Below are 23,456 nucleotides of genomic sequence, written 5' to 3'. Positions count from 1 at the left end.
TATATATATATATGCAGAAAAAGAATTTAAAAATTGTACAATTTTGGACTTGTATTAAATTCTGGAAACAATAATTGTCAAAGATGTTCTTGAAGATATTTGTTCTTTAACAAAAATCCACTTAATATTCCACTAACTCACAGTTATATATAGTTAACGTTATTTTTATTTATATCCAAAAATAAATGAAGAGAACATGCACGCGACACGGACTGACACTTCTGAAAGGCGGTTTGAGATACAATGTAAATTGGAGTCGGAAATTGCTGCTCTGGAAGCTCTGAAGGAGGCGGAGGAACGCAGCCGACGATTAACGAGTGGAGTAGTGGGAATACTCTCTTCCTTGGAAGAACGTTTAGCTACACTGCGTCGTACCATACTTCCTGTTTATAATGAGACTGCGAATCTCCAAGCTCAGCAACACAGTATGTATTTGTTTCATTATTCTCTTTTTAAGTATAGAATATCCTGAAATTATTGTGCCAACTTTGTGCTACAAATTCTTTGACTAATATTACAGATATAGAAAAAACTTTAAGCATACTGGACCATGCTATTGGATACTATGGTGTATGTCAAGAAGTGGAAGCTGTAGTGCGCGCAGAGCCAAGTGGGCCCAGTGGTTTGGACGGTTTTCTCGAGGCTATGAATCGTCTATATAACGCTCAACGATACTTCCAGAAAAATAATCCCAGCTCTGTCGAATTACAAAACGTTACAGACCTCTTTTCAAACGGCTTAAAATCGCTTTATGCTGAATTTCACGATATCCTTTCTCGTCAAAGTAGACCAATTCTTCCAATTGTACTTTTGGATTTAATCGGTTCCGACGAGGACACCAGTGGCGAGGATGCACCACAGTCTCTCTGTCAATTACCTGAAAGCGTTATGAGCGATTTATGTAAGATCGCCAAATGGCTTGAGGAAAGAGGCCATTGCAGACATACAAAGATATATGCTTCTGTACGTTCCGGCATTGTATTAAAATCCTTACAACTGCTCAAAGAGCATCAAAGGAGCGCCAGTGGCGGTAGCACCCACGCCGGAAGTCCTATGCCTGTAAATAGAATACACATACACGTAAAAATACATATAATTCTTGGGAAAAAAATACTTATTTTAATATAATTTCGCAGAGAGCGAAATTCGCTAATCGGCATTCTCTGGACGGTCAGGAGAACGCGGGACGCAGAGCATCGCGACGACTGCAGCATGCTTTGGACAAGGCCAACAGAATGTTGTTGAAAGCATCGCAAACAACGAGGCTGAATCTGGCTCTGAACTCCGTATCCAGGAAACCGACGCAACTTTCGCCATACTCAATGGAGGACGCGGCGCCCGACGAACAGGAGATGGAGAATTATCTCTTGTTAGCGGCCGGTCTGCACAAGCTCATACAGGCCGAGCGCACGCTGGTCGCAAGGATCTTATCGCCCCCCTTGCAGGCTCAAGTGCTCGAAGCTACCGTTCGCGACGCAATGGACTTAGTGGCTCACGATGGAGACAGCATAGCTACGCGTGCCAAACGGTGCATTACGAGACGCGATTTCTCCGCCGTTCTTGTCGTCTTCCCGATCTTAAAGCATCTCGGCGAATTAAAGCCCGATCTCGAGAGAACGGTCGAGGGTTGCGATTACGCGCTCCGCTCAAAGTTCGCGTCCGTACTTGACACATTACACACAACCGTACGTTTCACATCGCTCTTTTTTTCTGAGACATACGTAACCAAAATATAATAAAATAAACTATTAATTTTGTAGGGTGCTAAAGCTTTGGAAGAGTTTGCGGAGAGCGTGAGAAACGAATCCGGCGCGGGTTTACCAAAAGACGGTACTGTGGCAGAAGGAACTAGTAATGTCTTAATCTTTTTAGAACAATTGGCCGAATACGCGGACATGGCTGGTGCTGTTCTGCGACGCAATCTTTTCATCGATCAGACTGCGTTGCACTCAAAAGATCCGGAAAATGTACATAGAATGGTTCTCGGTGTATATATCAGTAAGTTTGTACGATCCTCTCATGTGTCGTCATTTATTCTACATAAAACTTAATTTGAAGCGGCTATAAAAGAAGAGTATTGTTAGTTAATTTTCATGAAAACTTGTTTCATTCTTTTACAGAGAAGGTACTCGCTCAGTTGAATCTAGCATTAGTAAATAAAAGTGACGCGTCCTACTCAGATCTCGCTTTACGAGCTTTATTCCGGCTGAATAATCACAATTATGTGGTCAACGCTCTCTGTCGAAGTTCCCTCATGGAACTACTGTTACTGGCCGAACCAAGTGCAGAACAAACGTATCACGATCTACTCTTCAAAGACAAGAACAATTACGTTACTACGACATTCGCCAAAGCGCGATCGTATCTCGCAGACGAGCCAGGTTCGTGCTTTCACGTTAAAAAAAAATTTCAACGAGAGAAGTTATAAAAATAAGATTCTAGATATTTCTTCAGCGACATTACATATAGAAAGAAATAGCAAACATACAAATACGTTGAGCTCATATTCACATAATGTCGTGTATTATTAGTATTATCTACTTTCTGAAACAATGATCGAAGTGTTTAACAATTAGCGGATCTCTAGATTTAATCACATTAATTCTCGTATGCGTTTTTCCTTTGCATCAGATCTTGCCGCCAAAACATTGAAGGAAAAATTCTTGGGTTTCACGAGAGAGCTTGAGGAAGTAGCCAAGTGTCAGCGTTCTTACTCAGTACCTGACAGATGTTTGCGCGAGGAGTTAAGGAAGGAACTGCAAGAGGCGATCGTTCCACTATATACTGCGTTCCATAACAAATATCGTGGCACGTCGTTCTCAAAGAATCCAGCGAAGTATATAAAGTACACGCCTGATCAGATATCGACACTGATCAATACGTTTTTCGACAGCGCCGCATAATAACAGTATACAAGTGTATTGTACCGAAGATTATATTTCTCGACAAAAGAAATTAACTAAAATATTTAATAAACACCCATTTTTAATATAAAGCATATTCCGTTACAGTAGTTTTATGATTTTTTTCCATGGACCAAATCTCGCTCTTTTTTCATTTTTCTTTCTCAAACAGATTGCACAGAGATTAATAAATGAGTCTGCGATGATTGAGAGTAGTTAGGTCTTGGTTCAACTCCCCTCTTTTCCCCCCGCGCCGTCTTTTTTTATATATATTTATAATATATATATAAAAAACAAGTAACGTTCGATTTAGATTCGATCAGCGCGACTTTTATATATATATATATGACTCGTATTATCACACATTTATACGTATACGTTATGTATAAAATCGTATATCATGCGTGGTAATAAGAGTAGGAATACATTTGAAGTTCAGCGTTTATATACAATTGTTATATGCTATAGCATATTCTTTCTCTCTTGTTACATATACACTCATACTTTTTTTCTTTCTCTCCTCCACATTGATAACATTCTCTCACACATGCAGGAACATTTACATAATCCTCTGCTTCAATAGCTGTATTTTGTTTTTGAGATGATTATACGGCAATACCATAGACTTCTATTATATTATATTATTATTCTATATATTATAGAAGTCTGTGGGCAATACTCTTTTTAATTCCAGCTCGATAACACGACAGTTTCTGTAAAAAGAAATGCATATCGCGCGTAACTAATCACAGATCATGTCATGTAAAAGATATTTACGAACGAAGCAGAGAAATCTGTAAACTTGATAATATTTTTATACTTATATCACATACATCTAAAAAACTCTTGTACAATAGTTAGCTATCTCTTAAATTATGGTATGTAACGTTTACAGTAATTGTAATGTTTATGTAATTGTTAACCAATTTAGTGGAAGAAGGAAGCCATGTTATGCGGCCGCTGTGCTACTGATTCCGCTTCGAAAATGTATAGCTATATTAATATATATTTTTTTGTTTTGTTTTAAGTTCGTGTATCTGTCATTTAATCATCGTTTTTTAATCATCATGAACTCACATAAAATTGAAAATATTGTTAACTATTGTACGAATGAACACAGAAAATGTCGGACATGTACACCTAACATTGAATGACATTTGATTACACATTCAATGTCTGAAATTAGATTTTATATACAAATTCTTAAATAAATCTGGGATTTTAGACAAACAAACTCTCTCAGTGAAATTTTCAACAGCTAACTCTCTTTGCAAAAGCAATCTTGTCAAAGCTTTGAAGCTTTTAACATATTATTAGTGAATATCTGAATAAAAAGAAAAATATGTATGGTTGCTCTAAGTACTTTGAGAAATGTGTATGTGTGTGGAATTACTGTTATTCACATTTATAATGAACATCTAGATGAATATCGTCCAAACAGATTTGCCATGTACCCTATGCATATCTCTAAAAAATATTTTCTCTTTCTCTCCAAATTTATATCTTGACACGCGTATTGCAATCCTTTGCGATAAGGAAAAACTGTTTTCTTCTTTTTTTTTTTTAAACATGTTAATTATATATGTCCTACCTAAAATGTACAATGGCAAATAGCATAAAATGGTTTTCCTCTTTGATTAAACTGATCAGTATACAGTCAATGTTTGGACGCTTATACAATTATATGGTAATATTTGCTTCTTCTTTTACCATTCATACTTAATTATTAATTATAATATTCATAATATACTCTAGTATACTGTACAGCAGTTAATTCAATTATTTTGGCTTCTTTTACACTCTTTTCGCTTAGAACATCCAGTCGATTTGCATTTATAGCCCTATTATCAGACTGTCTAGACTGGAAGCTTTGTTCGTGCGAGAGAGCACAAAAACTCCTCGATTAATTTCTTATAGGATGTTGGAGGCCACATAAGAATGAATTTATATATTCCGAATTTATGATTTCCTGTGTGAAACCCTCTTGTCTTGCTCGCTGGAAATTTTATACCGAACTAATATTTGTGCGTTTATGCTGGCAGATGTTTGCAGCCTGTTGACGCTAGCATAGGCTGGTACAACTGGGGTTCCAAATGTCGGTAACTTGTCCGATTAATTCGATTCGCGTTTGGTACACTGGAGATGAGACAGTTTAACATATTCCAGTACCAACGTGCAAAGAGGGGTACATTTAATATTATAGAAGGAAACATCTGCGCTTTGGCTTCACTTGCAAAACAGGGCACAATACAGCACGTATCGCTTCGTCAAACACAGTCTTCAAACCTTTCTGCGTCAGAGCAGAGCATTCCAAGTACTTGACAGCACCAATCTCTTTTGCCATAGCCAAACCCTATAGACACAAAAAAAACATACTTTAATATATCAATGTTATAAATATTTATAATAAGTTATTATACATTAATCAAAACTTTTTTTTACTGTTCATATATAATTAATTTTTTTTATAATTATTACATTTAAAACAGAATTTATTTTGTTGTATAAATAAAAATATAAAAGAGATAAATGTTTCATTATTATTATTACTAATAAAAATATAGAATTCTAATCTAGATGTACATTTTTTGCTGTATTAAGTCTTCATATCATTAGCATTATGTAATTGCCATAGAAAGACAAACCTGTGGATATGTGATGGGAGCTAGTTTCTTGTCTTTCAAACGCTCAATGGTCTCTTTATCTTCACGCAGATCCAGTTTAGTGCCGACCAAAATAATCGGAGTGGCGGGACAATGGTGACGCACTTCAGGATACCATTTGGCGCGTACGTTTTCGAAACTCGCCGGATTTACCAATGAAAAACAGATCAGAAAGACATCAGTCTGTGGATACGACAATGGCCGCAGTCTGTCATAATCCTCCTGCCCTGCTGTATCCCATAAACCGAGATTAATCGGTTTCCCATCGACCATTACATTTGCAGAATAATTGTCAAACACTGTTGGAATGTACTCCCCAGGAAATGCATTGGTGGTGTAGCTTATCAGCAAGCATGTTTTACCAACAGCACTAGAGAAGAGAGAATACAAATATAATAATTCAGTCTAATATTCTTCCGATTGATTTATAAACCGGATTGGTTTTCCACGGTAAAAAAATATAACGTCGTTGCAGTTTCGAGATATTGTTTTTACACAATAAAAAAAAAAAAAAAAAAAAAAAAAAGAAATAAAACGCGTAAATATACTCATTGGATGAATCATTGCGCGAGAGATATAAAATGCGTACCTCGCGAAATCGAGATATTGAAATTATTGCGAGCGTTTTGATTCATATTCTTGTTACAAAAGGCCAATGTTTCCGATTGGTAAAGCTAACAATCGAGGCCACGATTTTACACACTACGTTGAACAAACCGTGCGAAAAAAAAAAAATATATATATATATATATATATGACGTCCTCGCGAAAACACGCGTGTACACGTCAACGTCGTTTCACGATCCCGCACGGGCGTGGTGAGCTCGCGTGCGAGGTACTTGGAAAGCTCGCACTTTGGAAATATATGGAGACGATCGCGAGTTTTGGAGCGCTTTGGCGTTCCGGAGGTAACCCGATTCGCTCGACGATCGTCCCAGCGGGCACGAGCGGCGACGGCGGATCCTTTCGTGGGGTTCTCCCCGCTCTGACCGAGCTCGAATTTCGGTGAAACATTTTTCACGACGACTCCGTGTATTACGTACCCGTCGCCGACGACCACGCATTTGATAGCTTGCATCCTGGATACCTGGAGCCGTCCGTAATGCACACGGGAGCACGTACAATCGCGCAACGACGATACACCGACGTAGCCAGCAGAAGCTCGAGTGACAAGAGGGGTGGAGGGAGGGAGGAAGAGAGGGACGATATAGGCGGGAGAGGAAGAGACAAACGGCGCGATACGTACAACGCGACACAGGAAGAGGGCAGCGGTGACGGAGGAGGAGAAGGAGGAAGAGTAGCTCGGCAGAGGGGAACGAAGGTGCGGTAAAGAGAAGAGGGTGAAGGAAGAAAGCGAGAGCGAGACGGCTCGCGTGACGGATGCGGTTGAGAGGTTAGAGCGTGACGGAGATATACGAGAGCAACACGATGAACTCCTACGACTGATTGGTCGGCCGACTAGTCAAGCTAACTGGCTGTCTTTGGAGCGGTCCGAAGGCACACACCAAGATAAATGCCGTCGTTGGATCGCAGCGGGAGGTAAAACATACACACATATACACATAGCATAGAATAGTCGCGCGATATTTCTTCGAGATCTCCCTTTATGACTCTCTATATGAGATATAGCGGGCGACAAAGCACGACGTGTGAAGCTGCGAACGATACTTTCGAGCATCGATATTTTTATGCGGTTCATTGATGTCGATATCGATATCATTTCGAAATATCGATATTCTAACATCGAAACGCATTAGCCAATCGGCACGCTTGACAAATATCTGCGCGCTGATTGAAGCAACAATTTTTCAGTATCAAAGTTTGACGTTTAGTCTTGTCATTTTTTTTAGGTTATGTTTTGTTAATAATTAGTAAATATTAATATAAGTATATATTTTGAGAAAGATATATTGTATCTTTATAAATGTGCGTCTTGTAAATTATAATGCCACGGAGATTACGTATTATGTTTGCAACCGCGACAACGCTAGGTTTATGTATCATAATATTTCAGGTATATAAAAAAGGGTCGATTAACGATAAATTAATTAAACTTTACGGTTGTGAGAGCTAATTAATTTTGAAAATTTTCAGTTACGTTTACTGTTTTACGACCGCACAAGTTTGTCTTTATCAGGTAATTCACATTACTGTCATACCATTGCTTTTTTTTTTCAACAAAAAGTGACAAAGTATTTTTATGATTACTTGTCACATCCAGATGACGATATACCTGTTGTACTATGGTGGACTCCGTTTGGTAATAATAATCAAGTGAAAACTTGCGGAAATGATAAATGTTACTTTACACACAATAGAGCATTTGAGAACAACGTACGCTTGAAAGTACGATTCTCTTATATTTCTTGAAATGCAAGAATACAATCTCTCCTAAACCAAGAGTCTGAATATTACACGCATTTATTGATTTTTATAGAGTATTTTGTTTTACGGAAGTAATCTCCGCATTCATGATTTGCCTAATTGGAGGAGCAGTGCTGTATCGTGGGGTTTACTTCATGAAGAATCTCCTAGAAATAATCCCATACTTGTTCACGACAAAGCACTTAATCTTTTTAACTATTCTTCAACCTTTAGCAGATTTAGCGATGTGCCACTCACACTTCTTGATTTATTCAGTTTAGAAGAATTAATAGGTAAATATAGATAAAAATTTAAAAGATATAATTAACAAAAATTATTTCCAAGTTTCCATTTCTTGCTATTAAAACAATCTGAGACAATTTTTGTGAATTATAAATTACATGCATAAAAAAGAATTTGAAAACAAGATATATTTTCATAGCAAAATCGTATTATGTTCCCACCAAAGAAAAGTCTGCATTGATACGTGCAAAAAATTACGCGCCAGTATTATACATTCAATCTGACTGTGATACTGCTAGTGACAGGGATCGTTATGTCTTAGAATTAATGAAATATATTCGTATTGATTCCTATGGTACATGTGTAAATAATGCTCGCCTTGATGACAGGTATATACATTATTTTACATACAATTTTGATATCGCGAATTATAAGATTAATAATTATTAGTGGATAAAATATATCTATTCAGGTTCAAGGAAAACTATCTCAATATTTTAAATAATCGTGAATTCTTATCCTTTGTGGCCAAATACAAGTTTACTATAGCTTTTGAAAATGCAATTTGTGATGATTATATCACAGAAAAACTGTGGAGGCCACTTATTGTTGGCTCTGTACCCATATATTATGGATCACCGTCCTTTAAGGTATCCTACATTAAAAGTGTGTGTGTATCATAACTTTAAGATTGATTCAAGTTTTACACTTAAATAATACTTAATCCATCTCGGACATTTGATTTTGTAGGATTGGCTTCCAAATAATAAATCCGCCATCTCGATATTAGATTTTACTGGTCCAACAACACTCTCTGAGTTTTTGCACAAACTTGTGAGAAATGATTCTGCATACGAGGAATACTTATCTCACAAATTAAATGAGCGTGAGTATCGCGTTACAAATAGTGCATTACTACGTGCACTTGAAAGAAGATCGACGGCAATTCCTCATGAGTTTGGAAATTACGTGGAAGAATTCGAATGTTTAATTTGCGAACAAATACATAATAATCGCGAATCAAAAATACATACGGTAACGAAAAAACAATACGATTGTCCTCTACCAACAGATCCTATAACGGGTGGAATCAGCAAACGCAATTGGTGGATAGAGCAGTGGAATATTGAGAAATGCGGAGCTAAACTGTTAGCTCATTATATAACTAATAATATCAGCATTAATATAAAATATTTTAATGAACAAAAGATGAATATGTATGATAATAATGAATGTTGAGATACACATGAAACAAGGAATATAGTTTTGCAAACAATTTTGTTAATATAAATACTCGATTATTTTGCAAACTATATTAGGAATATGAATTATATTTATACATCTGGGCTGTGTTCCGATTCCCCACCCGGATGCACCCGATATTATAGTGTACGTGACGTAAACTATAACATCGGGTGCACCCGGGTGGGGAATCGGAATACATCCCTAAATATATGTATGTGTATATATATATATGTGCCTTTAAAGTATTTCTCTTTTATATATAATATTATATAAATTTTTTTTATACATTTATTCTGTATATAAAATAATGTGACAAAAATTGTGAAATGCGTTTTACAAAATATATACTTCATGTAGCTTACATAAAAAAAAAAAAATTGTATTTTCGTATGTATGTACAATATTTTCAAATTGTAAACGATATACACAATTTAATCTATATATAATTTATGAAAAATACTAATACCTCTCTGCCATAATTTAGCATATTAATGATTTAATTTCGTCTCATTCTTTATGCCATATAAGAAATAAAATATAATTTGAAAAAATCTTAAGATTCTTTATATATTAAGTAGTCTTTCTCAATTCGTAGATTTTATTTGCAAAACTGGTGCAGGTACTTTCATTAACTCGCACAAATGATTTCTGATTGGACGTAAATCTGCAATTGGTTGTTCCCAATCTGTTGCATTCAATATTGCAAGAATATTTGCCAAATCTTTTTCTGCTATATCTATCTCCTCTCCATAAAGAGTTAATGTTTCATAAGTACGTATAGCTGTTGTCTTTCTCAAGCTTGTGTATTTGTGACACAAAAATATACTTAATTGACAAAATGCTCTTTCTGCAACAGGACCTTGTACCTAGAGATGTAATATTTAATACAAATCAATTTCATTTATAGGTTTGGATAAAGTTATATATTGTAAATTAAATATGTTCTTAATTATTAATTTCTTAAGAATTAATAATTAATGAATTACTTAATACTTTTACAAACCTGTAATAACTGACAGAAAACATTTATACTACTAATGAGCAGTTTCATATTGCTGGAATATTTTATTTCGTGTTTTAATAGTACTAATATACGTTCTGAGATAGTATTATTTGCATCATCCAAGACAGATTGAATGCAACCTGAACTCAATAAACGATCCAAGAAAGCAAACATCGATATTATCATCCTTTCGTTTTTATGACTTTCCTCAAATATGTTTAATATCTTCTCGCATAGATCTCTCAATCCGGTCTCGTCAATCTCTTGTAGATAAGTAAACAAAGAAACACTCGAGTATTTTACCTGACAAAAGAAAAATGTTTTGTTATAAACGAAATTGATTAACACAATTATTAAAATTAGATTACATTAAAATATCGACTAATAATCTCTCCTTTACTAAATAAATAAGCTTGCATAGATGCTATACTTAATACAGACAAATTGATTTAGATTATTATTTTGTATTAAATATACCAAAGACTCGCTTATGCCACCGACGCTGAATATAATTCCGCGCAACAGATTTATTTTATACGGCGGGAAATTTAACATCTTAATAAATCGTGGAAATGTTGCAGATTCCATTCTCCATTCGATAGTTTCCTTACATTCGTTATAGGGAAATATAGCTTTTAACTCGTCGTGATACGGAATATTCGGAAGTGGTGGATCGCTATAAAGAGAAGAGATGTAACAGTAGTTGATTTTACGACTTAAAATACTTTATACGTCTTAATTGGCAAGATCAATTACATATATACACACACTAACACGTTTTTTTTTTACCTGTGTATAAGCGCACTAAATACAATACCAGCCTGAGCTCGAATTCCATCTATCCTTTCGACTGCCTGCTGTGCGATACCACCGATTATACTAGCCATCAAGTTCTCATTCAAAATGGACGATAGTTTTGCTTGCGATATTAGGTTGGTCAATACCTGTAACAATATAGATATTTAACAATTAATTCCGATACACATTGCGTTAACGATATTATGATCTTAAATTATTTTTCCATGAGGAAATATTCCACGCACATGTAATCCAATCATAGCTGCTTCTCGCACCCAAGCGCCTATATCTCCACGACTATCTATTGTATATTCCTTAAGGGCTAATAGGTAACAATTATAGAGATCTGGTACAAACAGTCGCCACTTGTCTGAAAAAATTTGTAAAATTTTTTTGTCAGTAAAAATCAAGGATATTGCTTAAATATATCACATTCAGTACAAGATGATCATAATTTGAAAAATGATTTTAAATTTCATTATCTTTTTCTATATAATTCATATTCCAAATGCATTAATTTCTTTGAAGAATAATCTTTTTATGTTACAGTATCATAATGACAAGTTTTAATGTCTCAAAATAAATGAATATATTTACCTGCTTCATCAATTCCTAATGTTTGCAATATCATTGTTAGAGAGTGCAAAGCTTCTTTCCTACTTTCCGCCCATTTCGATGTATTCTCGGATATATGAGTACACGCGATTAATGCTTCTATGATGTCTTTCACTCTTTCACGAATTACAAATAGCGGAAAATAACCTTTAAAAAGTAAAATAAATGAAAATTATATACTTGATCTTTATATAAAAAGTGGAATTTAACGTTTTGCCGTTAATTCTTTGATTTACCTATCGCCTGTGCAAAGCCTATTCTAATGGGCTGATGGCTCGATCGCAGGGACTCTAAATAACGATTAATCACAGTACTTCGGGTATCATAATCGATATCTGCATAATATTCTACAAAGAAATTTGTGTGTGCTTCAGCTGCTTTTAATTTAACTGCCGATACCTCATGACTCAAGCATTCTTCCAATAGTTTTTGCCAGTCATCTGCATTATCCATGGAAAGATGTGAATAATAACATATTAAATATAAAAGTTTAATTTTATAAGTAAATCTTGTTTCATAATTATTAACACATACCTACAACATCTGTTAAATGAATTGGAAAATGAACAATGGAGCATTTTTTTATTAGCATAGCACAAGCTTGTTTCATCAACTCTCCACCAAGCCCTTTAAATTGTCCTCTATTTCTGAAAGTTCTTATTACATCCTGTATATCGGCTACGGCCGTAGGTCCTGAATAAAATTGATTTCTTTTTTTGCTACAGATATTTAAAGAAAAATAGAAAACTGATTTGCATACATGTAAGTCTATAAATTCTTACCAATAATATTTTCAATTTTATCATTAAAATGATTGTACAAAGCTTCAAGAATTTCTGCAGTAGCTAATACTGCACCATGCCTAACATTTAAATCGATAGAACTTAGCAGGTCCAATAGAGTTGGTAGTACCGTGTTTATTATATAATGTGGATCAGCTGCTGTCAAGTTGAAAAGCGACTGCAACAAATTACTAGTGGTATATACAGAACTAAACGTTAGTAATATTCAGTAAATCATACATTTAAAAATTAGTGTACATAAATTTTTAGACTTACTCTAGCTGAAAGTTCTCTAATTGCAGTGTCCCAATGAGTAACCTTTTTCGCAACTAAATGGTCTATCAAAGGCTTCGTATATTCTTCGTACTGCGCGATTTGGACACTGATAAAGATAATATTACAAATATCGAGTAAGTCATGAGAATCAGATTATCTAATATACGTCAAAATACTTGGTGAATTCTATACCTGATCTTGAGATATGTATGACTCCTTACACCAACTTCAAAATAATCTGCGACAGTCAATATATCTATACCGTGTGGAAAGTTGCCTTGCCTGCCAACATTTTCTTGAAATGCGGCGGATGCTGCCCTCCTACAGTTTATCTATCGATGCAACATTGCGTATTACATAATATAAATGCAAATGGAGATTATGAATGATTTGTACCTCTCTATCGAAGCATGTCACCACTAATAGCATTGCCGCGATTTCTTTGACATAAGGTTCGAAAACATGCGGGTCATAGGCTCTTGGGAAAGACCAGCATATATAACAAGCGGCGTCTCTAATCAGATAACCGATGGATCCGTAAGCTCTAGGTTCGTCAAAGACTAAGGCTTGCAAAACTACGGGAATGACATTGCTCAATGATGATGGTAATAATAGGCCACGTCTTCCTGAAATATAAACACAGTAATGTTAGTGATACAAGAATAAAAATCATTATACATATCTAAATGATATCTTTACCCAGTTCCGCGAGTGCTAAACAACCACCGTGCCATGCCGAATCTGATTCACGCCCGGAAAACAGATTCAACACAAAACCCAATACATCATCGGCTAAGTCTATCGGTAATCTCGCAGTTATCCTGCCGATACCTTTTGCCGCAGACCATCTATACCATTATATCTAATTTAATACTCTATTTCTAATGAATGTGACATAATTGTAATATATAAACTAGCACATTCATACCTTATAGTAATCGCTTTATCTCGAAGACTTTGTATAAGTTGTTCTATTATATCTTCGATGGCTGAGGGAATTTCTTGATCTTCATTATCATTTGAAATAACTTCCTTAATATCAGTAACACTATCCATATTTTCGATATTTACTTGAACATTAGGCATAATACTGATTGGCCGATTCATTTTCTGATATCGCCAGGATGCTAGTTTTGTTTTCAATAATACCAAACCTACCACATATCATTAATCAATTTTTATAATATAAATAATACATATGTATCATGTAAACAAAATTTAAGCTTTTCCTCATACCTATGCGCTGAACAACTTTTGTTCCAAACTTTCTAATAAGATCTGTAGGATTGTCACTTATTCGAAGTTTCAATATATTATCGAGAAGCAGTTGACTGTACGGCTTGACATCTTCCCTAGCACTATGTTTTAATATGGAAGCTATTACAGCCAGAGGCCCATGTCTCAAAGGATCATTTTCTATACTCTGAAAAAGATTATAATGATATTTAAAAATGTTGCTTTTTTTTATAATGATTATAAATATTTCTTCCAAAAAAATATCTATATTAAATTTATCATTCAATCTCTGATACTGATAATATTTGGTATCATTAAAAGAGAAAGCATTACCTTAAAACACCACATGATCATCTCTTCCAAGTATAATTTCTTGACATCTGATCTTGTCAAAAAATTTGCTATTAAGAACACAGCTGCTACAGCACATGCATCTTTTGATAAGCAATACAGTTTACATATTTTTAGAATTCTGAAATATATAACAGAATAAGATTGACACATCTTACCATCTATTTCAGTAAATTTTATCTCACACATTTTATAAATATAACAATATTATTACCTGACAATAATAGTTTGCTCTAAATCTACATTCTCAGAAGTCTCTAAGCGACAAAGGGGAAATGGTATTTTGGAAATAATAGATAACCATACGAGCAAAACATATCTGGTTTCCCATGTCTCTACATCATTTGGGTCTTGCTTTTCAAGCATTCTCAATACAGGTAATAGATCCACTACCTCGTGTGGAAGATAAGTAACAATCTTTTTATACGTTTTCACAGACATGATAATAAATAAATATTTAAACGTGTTATGTTTAATGCTTTCCGCACAATCATTGTCCCTGATAATCGATAGCAGGGAATCCAAAATCTTCTCGAGATAAGGATCCAATAGCTGAGGCTGATCCTGGTACTGAGACAGAATGAAATTGAAGCGATCCCTATTTCTCTCGACGAGACTTGGTGGTAAATCCGGCTTTCTCAATTCCGTCGTCAGAGTCATAACTTCGTCTATCTCCCTGAACGCGCTAAAGCCGCATCCAACTTTTTCCGGATCCAATCGTTCAACATTATCGTTCAACATTATTGTTCGTAAAAATTATCTCCGTCAAATTCTCGAATCTCCTATCTATACACGCTCATACATATACACGATTTTCGTGTAAATTATAAAAAAATTGCGTTATAAGTCGTTCTCATAATCGTAAATATCATAACCAATTTATGCATTAATTTTGACAACTACGTAGACAGTCCTTGTCTAGAACAAACGAATATCTAGAAATATCACACGGTGAATCTTTATTTCGAATTCGGACTGCTGTCAATTTTTTCCATATGTTCGTAAAGTCGTTTTCTCTTCGCGTTGGAGATTTATTTGCAGTTACATATCTAATTCAACTCTACTCTGTGAGAGGTCTCTGCAGTCTCTTCTATCGAGTTTACTTATATTTTTATATATTGTCTATGGCCAAAATGGCGAATTCAATGTTTGCTTCGTATCGTATAAACATCTGTTCTCTCTCTCTTTCTCTCTCTCTCGAATGTTTTTGTTCCAAAAATTAAATAAATTTGCAATAATATAAAATTTTTGATTAATAAAATCTAATTAAAGAAATTAAGCAAAAGATTGAATTAATTTAATTGAATTAATTCGATGGTATGTACATAGGAAAGATTTGTTAGTAACATAATCTTTTCTTGGAAGAGAAGAATTAAATTGCTGGAGCAAAAAAGAGCATATATATATATATATAAAACTTATCTTTTATTTATATTTGTACATTTATCCATATAATTATTATAGCAAGATGGATATTCTAAAGGCAGTGATAATGCAAAAACGTAAAGAATTGGAAGAAAGTCATGTCTTGGTATGTAACATGTTATATTTTGTGATTTTATGCAATTACCTGACCACACGCCAATATTTATAGCAAGACATTTTTTGCAGGAGAATAATAAAAAATATTTTAAAAGGAATCAATTAATATCAAAGCAACAGGAAGTATATGAGATTGATAAAGTGAATAATGATGCTGCTCCATCAAATGATATTCGACAGTTAGAGGAATCTGTAACAGACAGTAGTTCTGAACATTTGCTATCTAGACAAGAAGTAATCAGACGATTACGCGAACGAGGAGAACCTATATTATTATTTGGTGAATCTGAGATAGAAGCTTTCAAGAGATTAAGGAAATGTGAAATTCTGGAGCCAGAAGTGAATAAGGTAAAGTACGTTTGTTTTTTTATATACATATTATTTCTATTAATTGAAGCCTTGTCAAAGAATGGGTTTTCATTATGATAATGCATTAACAGGGCTTCAGAAATGATTTTCAAGAGGCAATGGAACAAGTGGATCAAGCATATCTCAACGAGATCTTGACATCTTCCAAATCCCAAAGTCTCGATGGGAAGGGGGATGTGAATGTGCCTGACGAAGGTGTTACTTATGAAGACATAGAAAAAATGTCAACTAAACTAAACAAGGGAGACAAAGATTTTGACATGAGCGTAATTACTCTATTTGTACAATATTTAGTCCAGATGTGGGGCAATCAGTTAAACAGCAGATCGACTGCCGAAAAGATGAGCTCAAAGGGAAAAATGAATAGTGCAACATATGCTCAAACAAGAGAATATTTAAAGCCGCTTTTAAGAAAGTTAAAAAATAAATCTCTTCCAGAGGATATAACCGACAGTTTAACAGAAATTGTTAAACATTTACTACAACGTAATTATATATTGGTATGTATCTAATTATATGTGTGTATTGTAACATATAATGCACCTGTCAGCGGTACAAATATAATAATTTAGCAAATAAACTTTTCTACAATAATATAACTATTTTATAATTTATGAAACATTAATTATTTTTATTTCAGGCTAGCGACGCCTATTTGCAAATGGCTATAGGCAATTCTCCATGGCCCATTGGTGTAACTATGGTTGGTATCCATGCGCGTACTGGTAGAGAGAAGATTTTCTCAAAGAATGTCGCTCACGTCATGAACGATGAAACTCAAAGAAAATACATCCAAGCACTCAAGAGACTGATGACTAAGTGTCAAGAATATTATCCTACAGACCCCTCACGTTGTGTAGAATATTCAAAAAATTAAGTTTTTCATAATATATAAAATAAAGCAAGGTAATATAAATTTGCATGTATGGATGTAAGTGTACCATTATTATTTTATTATTATAGACATCCAGATTAAAATATAGATTACCAGAAACATCTTTTATGAGATAAATTTATTACTAGATTGTAGCTTCTGAATAGTTAATTAGACATACTGTATATATGTATTTATTGTATATATTTTTCGCAATAAACTATACTGATTCCTGAAAAAATATGAAACTTATATTTATATAAAAATGAAACTTTGAAAATTATAGCACATTCATGATACCATTATATACTATAATCCACTTTACAAAACTGCTAAGTAAAATATTTTCTTCAAATATTTAAATGTAAAAAAGTGACTTCATTAAAAGATATGAAATAACATTCTATATTTACTCACTCTAAAAAATATCCCAAAATATTAACTATTGAAGATCACTACTTAAGACTTAATTGAGAATTCATTTGTTTTATTTACAGCAGCCTCAACAGCATTCATCATAGATCCCCTGCATTCAATTAAATTAATTATTTAGAAATTACATAAAAATTAAATAAAATAATTATTAAATAAATAAAATAATTTATGAAGTACCTGACTCCTCCTACTTCCATAGCATGAACACCAGCGATGGAAGTACCTCCAGGTGAACAGACTTCGTCCTTCAACTGACCAGGATGTCGTCCAGTCTCGAGTACCATTTTGCCAGCACCTACCAGCACTTGCGCTGCAAATTTAGTTGCCAGTGGCCTTGGCACACCCATCCTCACACCTCCATCTGCCAATGCTTCTATGATGAGATATGCCTAAATACAAATTAAAAGTTGTACATAATTTTTTCCATGCATCTCTCTAATTGCAACAATACTGCAACAACTTACAAATGCTGGACCACAACCTGACAGACCACCAATGGCATTTATAATACTTTCTGGAACACTTTGGCTCATACCAATATAGGAAAATAATGTATTTACCAGTTCTAGATCTTTTTGCTCGGTGTTTAAGCTGCAATAAACTAAAATTACATTTGTATTAACACAAATTAATCTGCATTTATTGTACCTTTTTCTTTGACATACCTGTAATTCCCTCTCCAACCATCATAGGTGTATTTGGCATAGATCTGATTATTCTTGGTGAAATTACAATAGCGGAGAGTTTCTAGAAAACAAATTTTATCTATTAATTGTTATAAAAATTGAAATAATATTATACATGTTATATAAAATGTTTTGCTTACAGTATGTAAAACTTCAAGAGATATTCCAGCGAGCACCGAAATAAATAGCTTGTTTTTAAATTTTTCAGTCACTTTTTGTTCCACAAAAGTGTTAAGTGCATCGTCTAACATATGTGGCTTCACTGTCAAAAATATAATATCGCAGTTGTTTGCAACTTCGTTATTCTTCAATGTTGGATGCGCACCTAAATCCGTCCAAAAGCTATGCGTTCTGTCCGTACGGCCGGAAACCCAAACATTATCTGGATTCAATACACCTGTTGAAGCATATATGTATCATCATTTTTGTAAATCCGTCTTATCAGTCTTATTTATTTTGAGACAGAGAAGAAAATGCAATTACCTTTGTGGATTAAACCAGCGCCTATAGCACTAGCCATATTTCCGCCTCCAATAAATCCAACTTTAATAGATTTTAAATACTGTTCCATCGCAATTAATTGTACAAGTTACCAAATATATTAAATAACTTTTTTTATGCGGGCAGAATAAATAATTCTACTAAATGTCACGCGCGATTCGCGGTTACGTATATATGCATATGTATGTGTGTATGTATATTATATATATATAAACACACGCAACTAGTTCTTCTAAACCATGAATTATATGTAGACGTAGATAGTTACGTAATATTGATAAGACGACTTTTCCAGTTATCTTTTGCGATGCTTTCAGATAATATAAAATGACGCTTTTGGCGATTAAAAATCAATGTAACAAATCAAGCGCAAAAAAAAAAAATAAAATAAAATAAATGTAACAAAATCTATATTCTTTAACTAATTTAAAATATAAGAATATATTAGGGATTTTACAATATATGGATTTAAAATTTTAATATAAATTAAATTTCTCTTACAAGATTCACTTACAAAGATACTGTTAAAAAATGGGAAATTGCGATAAATTATGGTTTAAGCTCATGCTTTACATTTATTTACATATCTATTTAATGTTAAACAAACGTCGCTGTCTACTTCTTAATTTCATCTGTTTTATATGGAGAACACGTTCGCGAACGTATATTGAAAAGACGTGTATGCAAAATAGTCGTCAGACAGTTCTATTTAACAGTAAATATGACATTAGAGATTACTTATTTGAATGACACATATATAATAGAGAATGTTTCAGACGTGCCATCCAAAACTGTCGCAAGTTCAATTGATGTCCACAACTAAAAAGAAAAAAACGTTGCATTCTCCAACTTCAACTTAAACAATAGAATTGAATAGAATCTTTCTTTCAACCTCTACTATTCTCTATAAGGAATAAAAGAAAACTTTGTAATTAGACTGTACGGAAAGAGACAAAGATACTTGATATCGCTATCTCTCTCGTCCCGATATATGTATAGAGTTCATTGTGTATATTACAGTGTTTGCGTATATATTGATGTATAATACGTAGAATTAACTCTATAATATGTGTCATATGTACGATGCAATAAATGACAGAAGTCTGTTGAAACGCAATTAATCTTTTTTTTAACGATGGGTAATTGCATCAGGAGCGTGTTAAGGAGGCTGAGAAGAAACCGCGGCACGGAAAAGTATACATTATTTATGACATAAAGACACGTGTGTCGAATTGCAGGCGCGATATCTTCTTGTTTACATTCTTTTCTCATGATTTTAGGACCATTATCCTGCTTATTGTTGGGTTAGATAATGCTGGGAAATCTTTAATACTGAATCATATTAGTGGAGGTAAATTTTCTGAAAATAAAAAAAAGATGAACTTATCGCTATATACTGTTAATCTTTTACATTTTACTGCATATTTTTCTTACAGATCCAGATAGGAATGTACTGCCTACAATGGGATTTCGGACAGTATCTTTAAAACATAACTCGTATTCAGTAAAGATATATGATCTTGGTGGTAGTTCTCAGATTAGAGCATTGTGGCCTAAATATTATAATGATGTAAGCAACAGATGCATATTTTTCAAACGAGTGACAATAGAATCATATATAAGTAAATGCTGTAATTAAATTATTAATAATTAATCAATTATTTTATCTGTCAATGGTAAAAGAAATTTTAGTACACTATTCATATCTATATATTCTTATTTGACATCTTTTAGATACATGGTCTTATATATGTGGTGGATGCTAGTGATATTTCTCGTCTTGCAGAAAATAAAGTTGTGTTTAACGAATTAATAACACACGAGGATATTTCAGCGAAACCATTATTATTGTAAGGGATCTGAATTTATGTCTGTACACTTTCACCTGTGCACATTTGTTTCACATTCGTTTAAAAAAATTGGAATATAAACTTTGATAAAATCGAGAATTTGTCGATCGATGGTAATAATTATTATTTACAGATTAATAGGCACCATCGTGTATTCCAAATTGTGCGCAAACGTCACAGCACGTAAAAAATAATACGGAACTGACACTTTGACACTTTGAACTTTTTTTCAAGTTTAATACATGTCCTTCTCTCTTCTTGTTTTTTTTTTTTTTTTTTTTTTTTTTTTTTTTTATAGTTTAGGAAAAAGCAGCTTAGATCATTTGTATGATTAAGATTATTGATAAAGATGCGTGATATTGTTGATTCTACAATTTTAATCAGATCTTTATAATGTATGTGTAGATTTGCAAACAAACAGGATTTGAATGGAGCTATTGATGAGCTAGATCTGGTTGAAAATTTGGATGTGGAGCATGCAGCCAATGCCATGAAATGTCCGACAAGAGTAGAAACATGCTCCTGCATTTATGATAAGGAACAATCAAAAAGTAATACTATGGGCATAAAGAATGGATATAAGTAAGTTTGTAATCACAGTAAACAAAGTTTAGATATACATACAAAATAAAAGTTTTATAGTATGTACTTCTCTATATTAATGATCAGAACTTATTTCATACAGATGGCTGTTGGAAACCATAGTAAAAAATTATGCTGCTCTGAATAATAGAATCAAACAATCACAAAGTTGTCAACATAAAAGTATTCAAGAATCTCAGTCTATTGCGTCAAATACACCATCAAGAATTTCTATACACTCAAATCCTTTTAAACCCATTAAAGATCTCTTGGCAACAAAGGTGCAAATTTTATATTAATTATTCATTACTTTATCCATATATTCTTCATCTTAGAAATATATTTCAATATATGAACTTTTTCTTAACTTGCCATTAATGCATCAATTTTTCTAAAATTTCAGGATGAAGTTCTAATAAGTGAAACATGCAATGGTATGTCCTATAATATAATAATATAAGATAAACATAAAAAAGATATACATACATTCATTTTTTAGTCTTATGTGAAATAATATTCTACAGGTACTAATGAAGGGAAAAGCTTTATAAAAGCTTTTGTACGAAGAAATAAGACTGCCCCTCTTCCAGTTGAACAATCGACTATCGAATGCGAAAATCTCTCGCGAAATCTTACGCCTAATGTGGAAACTCTTGCTGGAGAGAAAAGTACACAAACTATGACTACAATATTAGATCCATTAAATTTAAATATTGATTATAGCCCAAGCAATGCTAGTACAAATCTAATCCGTCCGTATACAGCACCAGAGAGATCCCAACGGTTATTAAATAAAATGATAATTAATATTCCTGGACAAGTGCCTCAATGACAGCAATTGTAGATTTTATACTAGAGTTCAAAAGGGACCACACACATTACAATGTCATGATACAGCATTTACGATAAAAATATCAGAACTATATATATATTACTGTAAAAAACATTTTATAATAGCTTTAGATAAGTAATACCTCCAACATTACTATTTTTATAGCATCGCTTAATTACACATTAACATTTTTTGTATAAAAACACTATATAGGTTTCTGAATTTGGAGAATATGAAAGTGCAAACATTAACATGTGTGTAATAATTTATATATGTATTATTAAGTTATAATTTTTATAAACTTTTAATATGTGTAATATATAATAATAATGTATATATTATCCAACACAAAAGATATGTTTATGAAATATACTTTTTATCATTTAAAAGAAAAAGGTTTTTTTTTTAACCGATACATCTCATGGGGTGCGTGTATTGAAGTATTCAATGGTAGAGCAATTTAACAATTAATATAACGATTTTATATATTATTATTGCAATTGTGTGTTTTATCTATTAATTTATTCTGTAAATCTGTATACAAGTTTGTGTATATAGAATGATATAAATATATATGTATATATACGATACAAAGCACACACTGAAGTATCCGCTAGAGCTAGTGTATAAAGATGCTGAAAATTGCTTTAATACTCCGGTAACATTGTTTCGAAAATTGCAATTTCAAAACGGATTCATGTGGCATACAACAGTGGCTATTCTTAGCACACATTTATCACAATACACAATGTAAGAGACATTGCACAATTTCATTTTGCCCAACATCTTGTACATCTTATATTTTTGAGCAATCACTTTATAACGTTATTTAAATAAGATGTTTACATTGCAAAATGCGTTTCTGTGGTAAATTGCAAACATCTTATTGTACAATAAGGAACAATGAGAATGCGAGATTCTCAAAAATTATATATATAAAATCTATTATACATATTATATATAAAAAATTATATATAATATATATATTGTACATTATATATATATATTCATTTTTTCAAAAAAATGTCTAAATATATGTTATGCACGTTATACTCACGCATACATATTTTAGTTTTAAATAGTTCGACCATAGAGTTATCAAACAATTGCGAGTAGATATAAGGCATATGAATTCGATTACTCTTACTATGAAAGACTTTGTATCACGTTTCGCAAATTTCGTTACCGTTTCTCCTGCGAATACAGCAATTTCTGCTACAATATTAATTGATCCTTTTGCTTTTTCAAGTTCTTAATTATTATATTCATTAAACTAGCGAGACAACACTGCATATCTGCTAGCAAT

The 23,456-nt window shown here is 33.2% G+C and overlaps 7 protein-coding genes across 11 annotated transcripts in view; 4 read left to right on the top strand and 3 right to left on the bottom strand.

Moving 5' to 3' along the window:
* Nucleotides 1-3,600, top strand: part of LOC115236260 (exocyst complex component 7) — a 4,151-nt gene extending 551 nt beyond the window's left edge. The window contains exons 2-7 of the mRNA XM_029808590.1: nt 192-425; nt 521-1,059; nt 1,137-1,685; nt 1,761-1,998; nt 2,121-2,381; nt 2,632-3,600. Of these exons, the coding sequence (XP_029664450.1) occupies nt 197-425; nt 521-1,059; nt 1,137-1,685; nt 1,761-1,998; nt 2,121-2,381; nt 2,632-2,903 (2,088 nt within the window). The 5' untranslated portion in view covers nt 192-196 and the 3' untranslated portion in view covers nt 2,904-3,600. The remainder of the gene's footprint in view (nt 1-191; nt 426-520; nt 1,060-1,136; nt 1,686-1,760; nt 1,999-2,120; nt 2,382-2,631) is intronic.
* LOC115236267 (ras-related protein Rac1) lies at nt 3,503-6,721 on the bottom strand. Its single transcript, XM_029808606.1, has 3 exons — nt 6,610-6,721; nt 5,549-5,936; nt 3,503-5,256 (listed from the first exon to the last, which is right to left on the bottom strand). Exons 1-3 carry the CDS (start codon nt 6,642-6,644, stop codon nt 5,101-5,103), a joined length of 579 nt encoding a protein of 192 aa, XP_029664466.1. The 5' UTR covers nt 6,645-6,721; the 3' UTR covers nt 3,503-5,100.
* Nucleotides 6,722-6,728: 7 nt separating this feature from the next.
* Nucleotides 6,729-9,654, top strand: LOC115236261 (alpha-(1,3)-fucosyltransferase 10). 4 transcript variants are annotated; one of them, XM_029808594.1, is made up of 8 exons: nt 6,729-7,580; nt 7,661-7,703; nt 7,788-7,912; nt 8,004-8,223; nt 8,373-8,562; nt 8,646-8,823; nt 8,924-9,520; nt 9,604-9,654. In XM_029808594.1, exons 1-7 carry the CDS (start codon nt 7,512-7,514, stop codon nt 9,410-9,412), a joined length of 1,314 nt encoding a protein of 437 aa, XP_029664454.1. In that variant the 5' UTR covers nt 6,729-7,511; the 3' UTR covers nt 9,413-9,520; nt 9,604-9,654. The 4 variants fall into 4 exon arrangements, with proteins under 4 accessions (XP_029664454.1, XP_029664453.1, XP_029664452.1 ...); XM_029808593.1 differs by having other exon boundaries at nt 7,661-7,912; nt 8,646-8,841; nt 8,924-9,513; nt 9,616-9,653; XM_029808592.1 differs by having other exon boundaries at nt 7,661-7,912; nt 8,646-8,841; nt 8,924-9,516; nt 9,600-9,646.
* Nucleotides 9,655-9,753: 99 nt separating this feature from the next.
* On the bottom strand, nt 9,754-15,417 carry LOC115236259 (tubulin-specific chaperone D). Its single transcript, XM_029808589.1, has 17 exons — nt 14,694-15,417; nt 14,462-14,600; nt 14,129-14,315; nt 13,821-14,046; nt 13,592-13,740; nt 13,289-13,518; nt 13,085-13,224; nt 12,893-12,998; nt 12,617-12,794; nt 12,369-12,527; nt 12,071-12,274; nt 11,817-11,981; nt 11,465-11,589; nt 11,211-11,365; nt 10,899-11,097; nt 10,422-10,724; nt 9,754-10,284 (listed from the first exon to the last, which is right to left on the bottom strand). The coding sequence occupies exons 1-17, from the start codon at nt 15,218-15,220 to the stop codon at nt 10,003-10,005; spliced, it is 3,474 nt and encodes a 1,157-aa protein (XP_029664449.1). The 5' UTR covers nt 15,221-15,417; the 3' UTR covers nt 9,754-10,002.
* Nucleotides 15,418-15,599: 182 nt separating this feature from the next.
* LOC115236264 (pre-mRNA-splicing factor 18) lies at nt 15,600-17,505 on the top strand. 2 transcript variants are annotated; one of them, XM_029808600.1, is made up of 5 exons: nt 15,605-15,796; nt 15,944-16,010; nt 16,091-16,369; nt 16,462-16,890; nt 17,031-17,505. In XM_029808600.1, exons 2-5 carry the CDS (start codon nt 15,948-15,950, stop codon nt 17,265-17,267), a joined length of 1,008 nt encoding a protein of 335 aa, XP_029664460.1. In that variant the 5' UTR covers nt 15,605-15,796; nt 15,944-15,947; the 3' UTR covers nt 17,268-17,505. The 2 variants fall into 2 exon arrangements, with proteins under 2 accessions (XP_029664459.1, XP_029664460.1); XM_029808599.1 differs by having other exon boundaries at nt 15,600-16,010.
* LOC115236265 (pyrroline-5-carboxylate reductase) lies at nt 17,325-19,166 on the bottom strand. Its single transcript, XM_029808601.1, has 7 exons — nt 18,869-19,166; nt 18,526-18,782; nt 18,365-18,446; nt 18,164-18,300; nt 17,877-18,088; nt 17,682-17,790; nt 17,325-17,496 (listed from the first exon to the last, which is right to left on the bottom strand). Exons 1-6 carry the CDS (start codon nt 18,954-18,956, stop codon nt 17,724-17,726), a joined length of 843 nt encoding a protein of 280 aa, XP_029664461.1. The 5' UTR covers nt 18,957-19,166; the 3' UTR covers nt 17,325-17,496; nt 17,682-17,723.
* Nucleotides 19,167-19,354: 188 nt separating this feature from the next.
* LOC115236262 (ADP-ribosylation factor-like protein 13B) lies at nt 19,355-22,543 on the top strand. The gene is made up of 8 exons (XM_029808595.1): nt 19,355-20,080; nt 20,167-20,237; nt 20,323-20,456; nt 20,621-20,736; nt 21,142-21,318; nt 21,422-21,599; nt 21,722-21,752; nt 21,843-22,543. Exons 1-8 carry the CDS (start codon nt 20,022-20,024, stop codon nt 22,148-22,150), a joined length of 1,074 nt encoding a protein of 357 aa, XP_029664455.1. The 5' UTR covers nt 19,355-20,021; the 3' UTR covers nt 22,151-22,543.
* Nucleotides 22,544-23,456: the final 913 nt, after the last annotated feature.

The sequence above is a fragment of the Formica exsecta genome, unplaced genomic scaffold, assembly GCF_003651465.1.
Source record: "Formica exsecta isolate Colony F162 unplaced genomic scaffold, ASM365146v1 scaffold247, whole genome shotgun sequence".
Taxonomy (NCBI): Eukaryota; Metazoa; Arthropoda; class Insecta; order Hymenoptera; family Formicidae; genus Formica; species Formica exsecta.
The sequence above is the reverse complement of the archived record's forward strand: the minus strand, read 5'-3'. Positions and strand labels throughout refer to the sequence as shown.

What these genes read in the sequence shown, in the direction of transcription:
- LOC115236259 (XM_029808589.1), bottom strand. Translation starts at nt 15,220, where the DNA reads ATGTTGAACGATAATGTTGAACGATTGGATCCGGAAAAAGTTGGATGC. An exon ending in GAGCAAACTATTATTGTCAG is followed by an intron (nt 14,601 to 14,693) that starts GTAATAATATTG and finishes TATATATTTCAG; the next exon opens with AATTCTAAAAATATGTAAAC. An exon ending in TTTTCTGTCAGTTATTACAG is followed by an intron (nt 10,285 to 10,421) that starts GTTTGTAAAAGT and finishes TTACATCTCTAG; the next exon opens with GTACAAGGTCCTGTTGCAGA.
- LOC115236262 (XM_029808595.1), top strand. Translation starts at nt 20,022, where the DNA reads ATGGGTAATTGCATCAGGAGCGTGTTAAGGAGGCTGAGAAGAAACCGC. An exon ending in AGAAACCGCGGCACGGAAAA is followed by an intron (nt 20,081 to 20,166) that starts GTATACATTATT and finishes TCATGATTTTAG; the next exon opens with GACCATTATCCTGCTTATTG. An exon ending in TCAGCGAAACCATTATTATT is followed by an intron (nt 20,737 to 21,141) that starts GTAAGGGATCTG and finishes ATGTATGTGTAG; the next exon opens with ATTTGCAAACAAACAGGATT.
- LOC115236267 (XM_029808606.1), bottom strand. Translation starts at nt 6,644, where the DNA reads ATGCAAGCTATCAAATGCGTGGTCGTCGGCGACGG. An exon ending in TGCGTGGTCGTCGGCGACGG is followed by an intron (nt 5,937 to 6,609) that starts GTACGTAATACA and finishes TCTCTTCTCTAG; the next exon opens with TGCTGTTGGTAAAACATGCT. An exon ending in CTCCCATCACATATCCACAG is followed by an intron (nt 5,257 to 5,548) that starts GTTTGTCTTTCT and finishes TTGTGTCTATAG; the next exon opens with GGTTTGGCTATGGCAAAAGA.
- LOC115236264 (XM_029808599.1), top strand. Translation starts at nt 15,948, where the DNA reads ATGGATATTCTAAAGGCAGTGATAATGCAAAAACGTAAAGAATTGGAA. An exon ending in TGGAAGAAAGTCATGTCTTG is followed by an intron (nt 16,011 to 16,090) that starts GTATGTAACATG and finishes CATTTTTTGCAG; the next exon opens with GAGAATAATAAAAAATATTT. An exon ending in TGGAGCCAGAAGTGAATAAG is followed by an intron (nt 16,370 to 16,461) that starts GTAAAGTACGTT and finishes ATGCATTAACAG; the next exon opens with GGCTTCAGAAATGATTTTCA.
- LOC115236261 (XM_029808593.1), top strand. Translation starts at nt 7,512, where the DNA reads ATGCCACGGAGATTACGTATTATGTTTGCAACCGCGACAACGCTAGGT. An exon ending in TATGTATCATAATATTTCAG is followed by an intron (nt 7,581 to 7,660) that starts GTATATAAAAAA and finishes GAAAATTTTCAG; the next exon opens with TTACGTTTACTGTTTTACGA. An exon ending in CAGTTTAGAAGAATTAATAG is followed by an intron (nt 8,224 to 8,372) that starts GTAAATATAGAT and finishes ATATTTTCATAG; the next exon opens with CAAAATCGTATTATGTTCCC.
- LOC115236265 (XM_029808601.1), bottom strand. Translation starts at nt 18,956, where the DNA reads ATGGAACAGTATTTAAAATCTATTAAAGTTGGATTTATTGGAGGCGGA. An exon ending in CGCTGGTTTAATCCACAAAG is followed by an intron (nt 18,783 to 18,868) that starts GTAATTGCATTT and finishes ATGCTTCAACAG; the next exon opens with GTGTATTGAATCCAGATAAT. An exon ending in CTCTTGAAGTTTTACATACT is followed by an intron (nt 18,447 to 18,525) that starts GTAAGCAAAACA and finishes TTTGTTTTCTAG; the next exon opens with AAACTCTCCGCTATTGTAAT.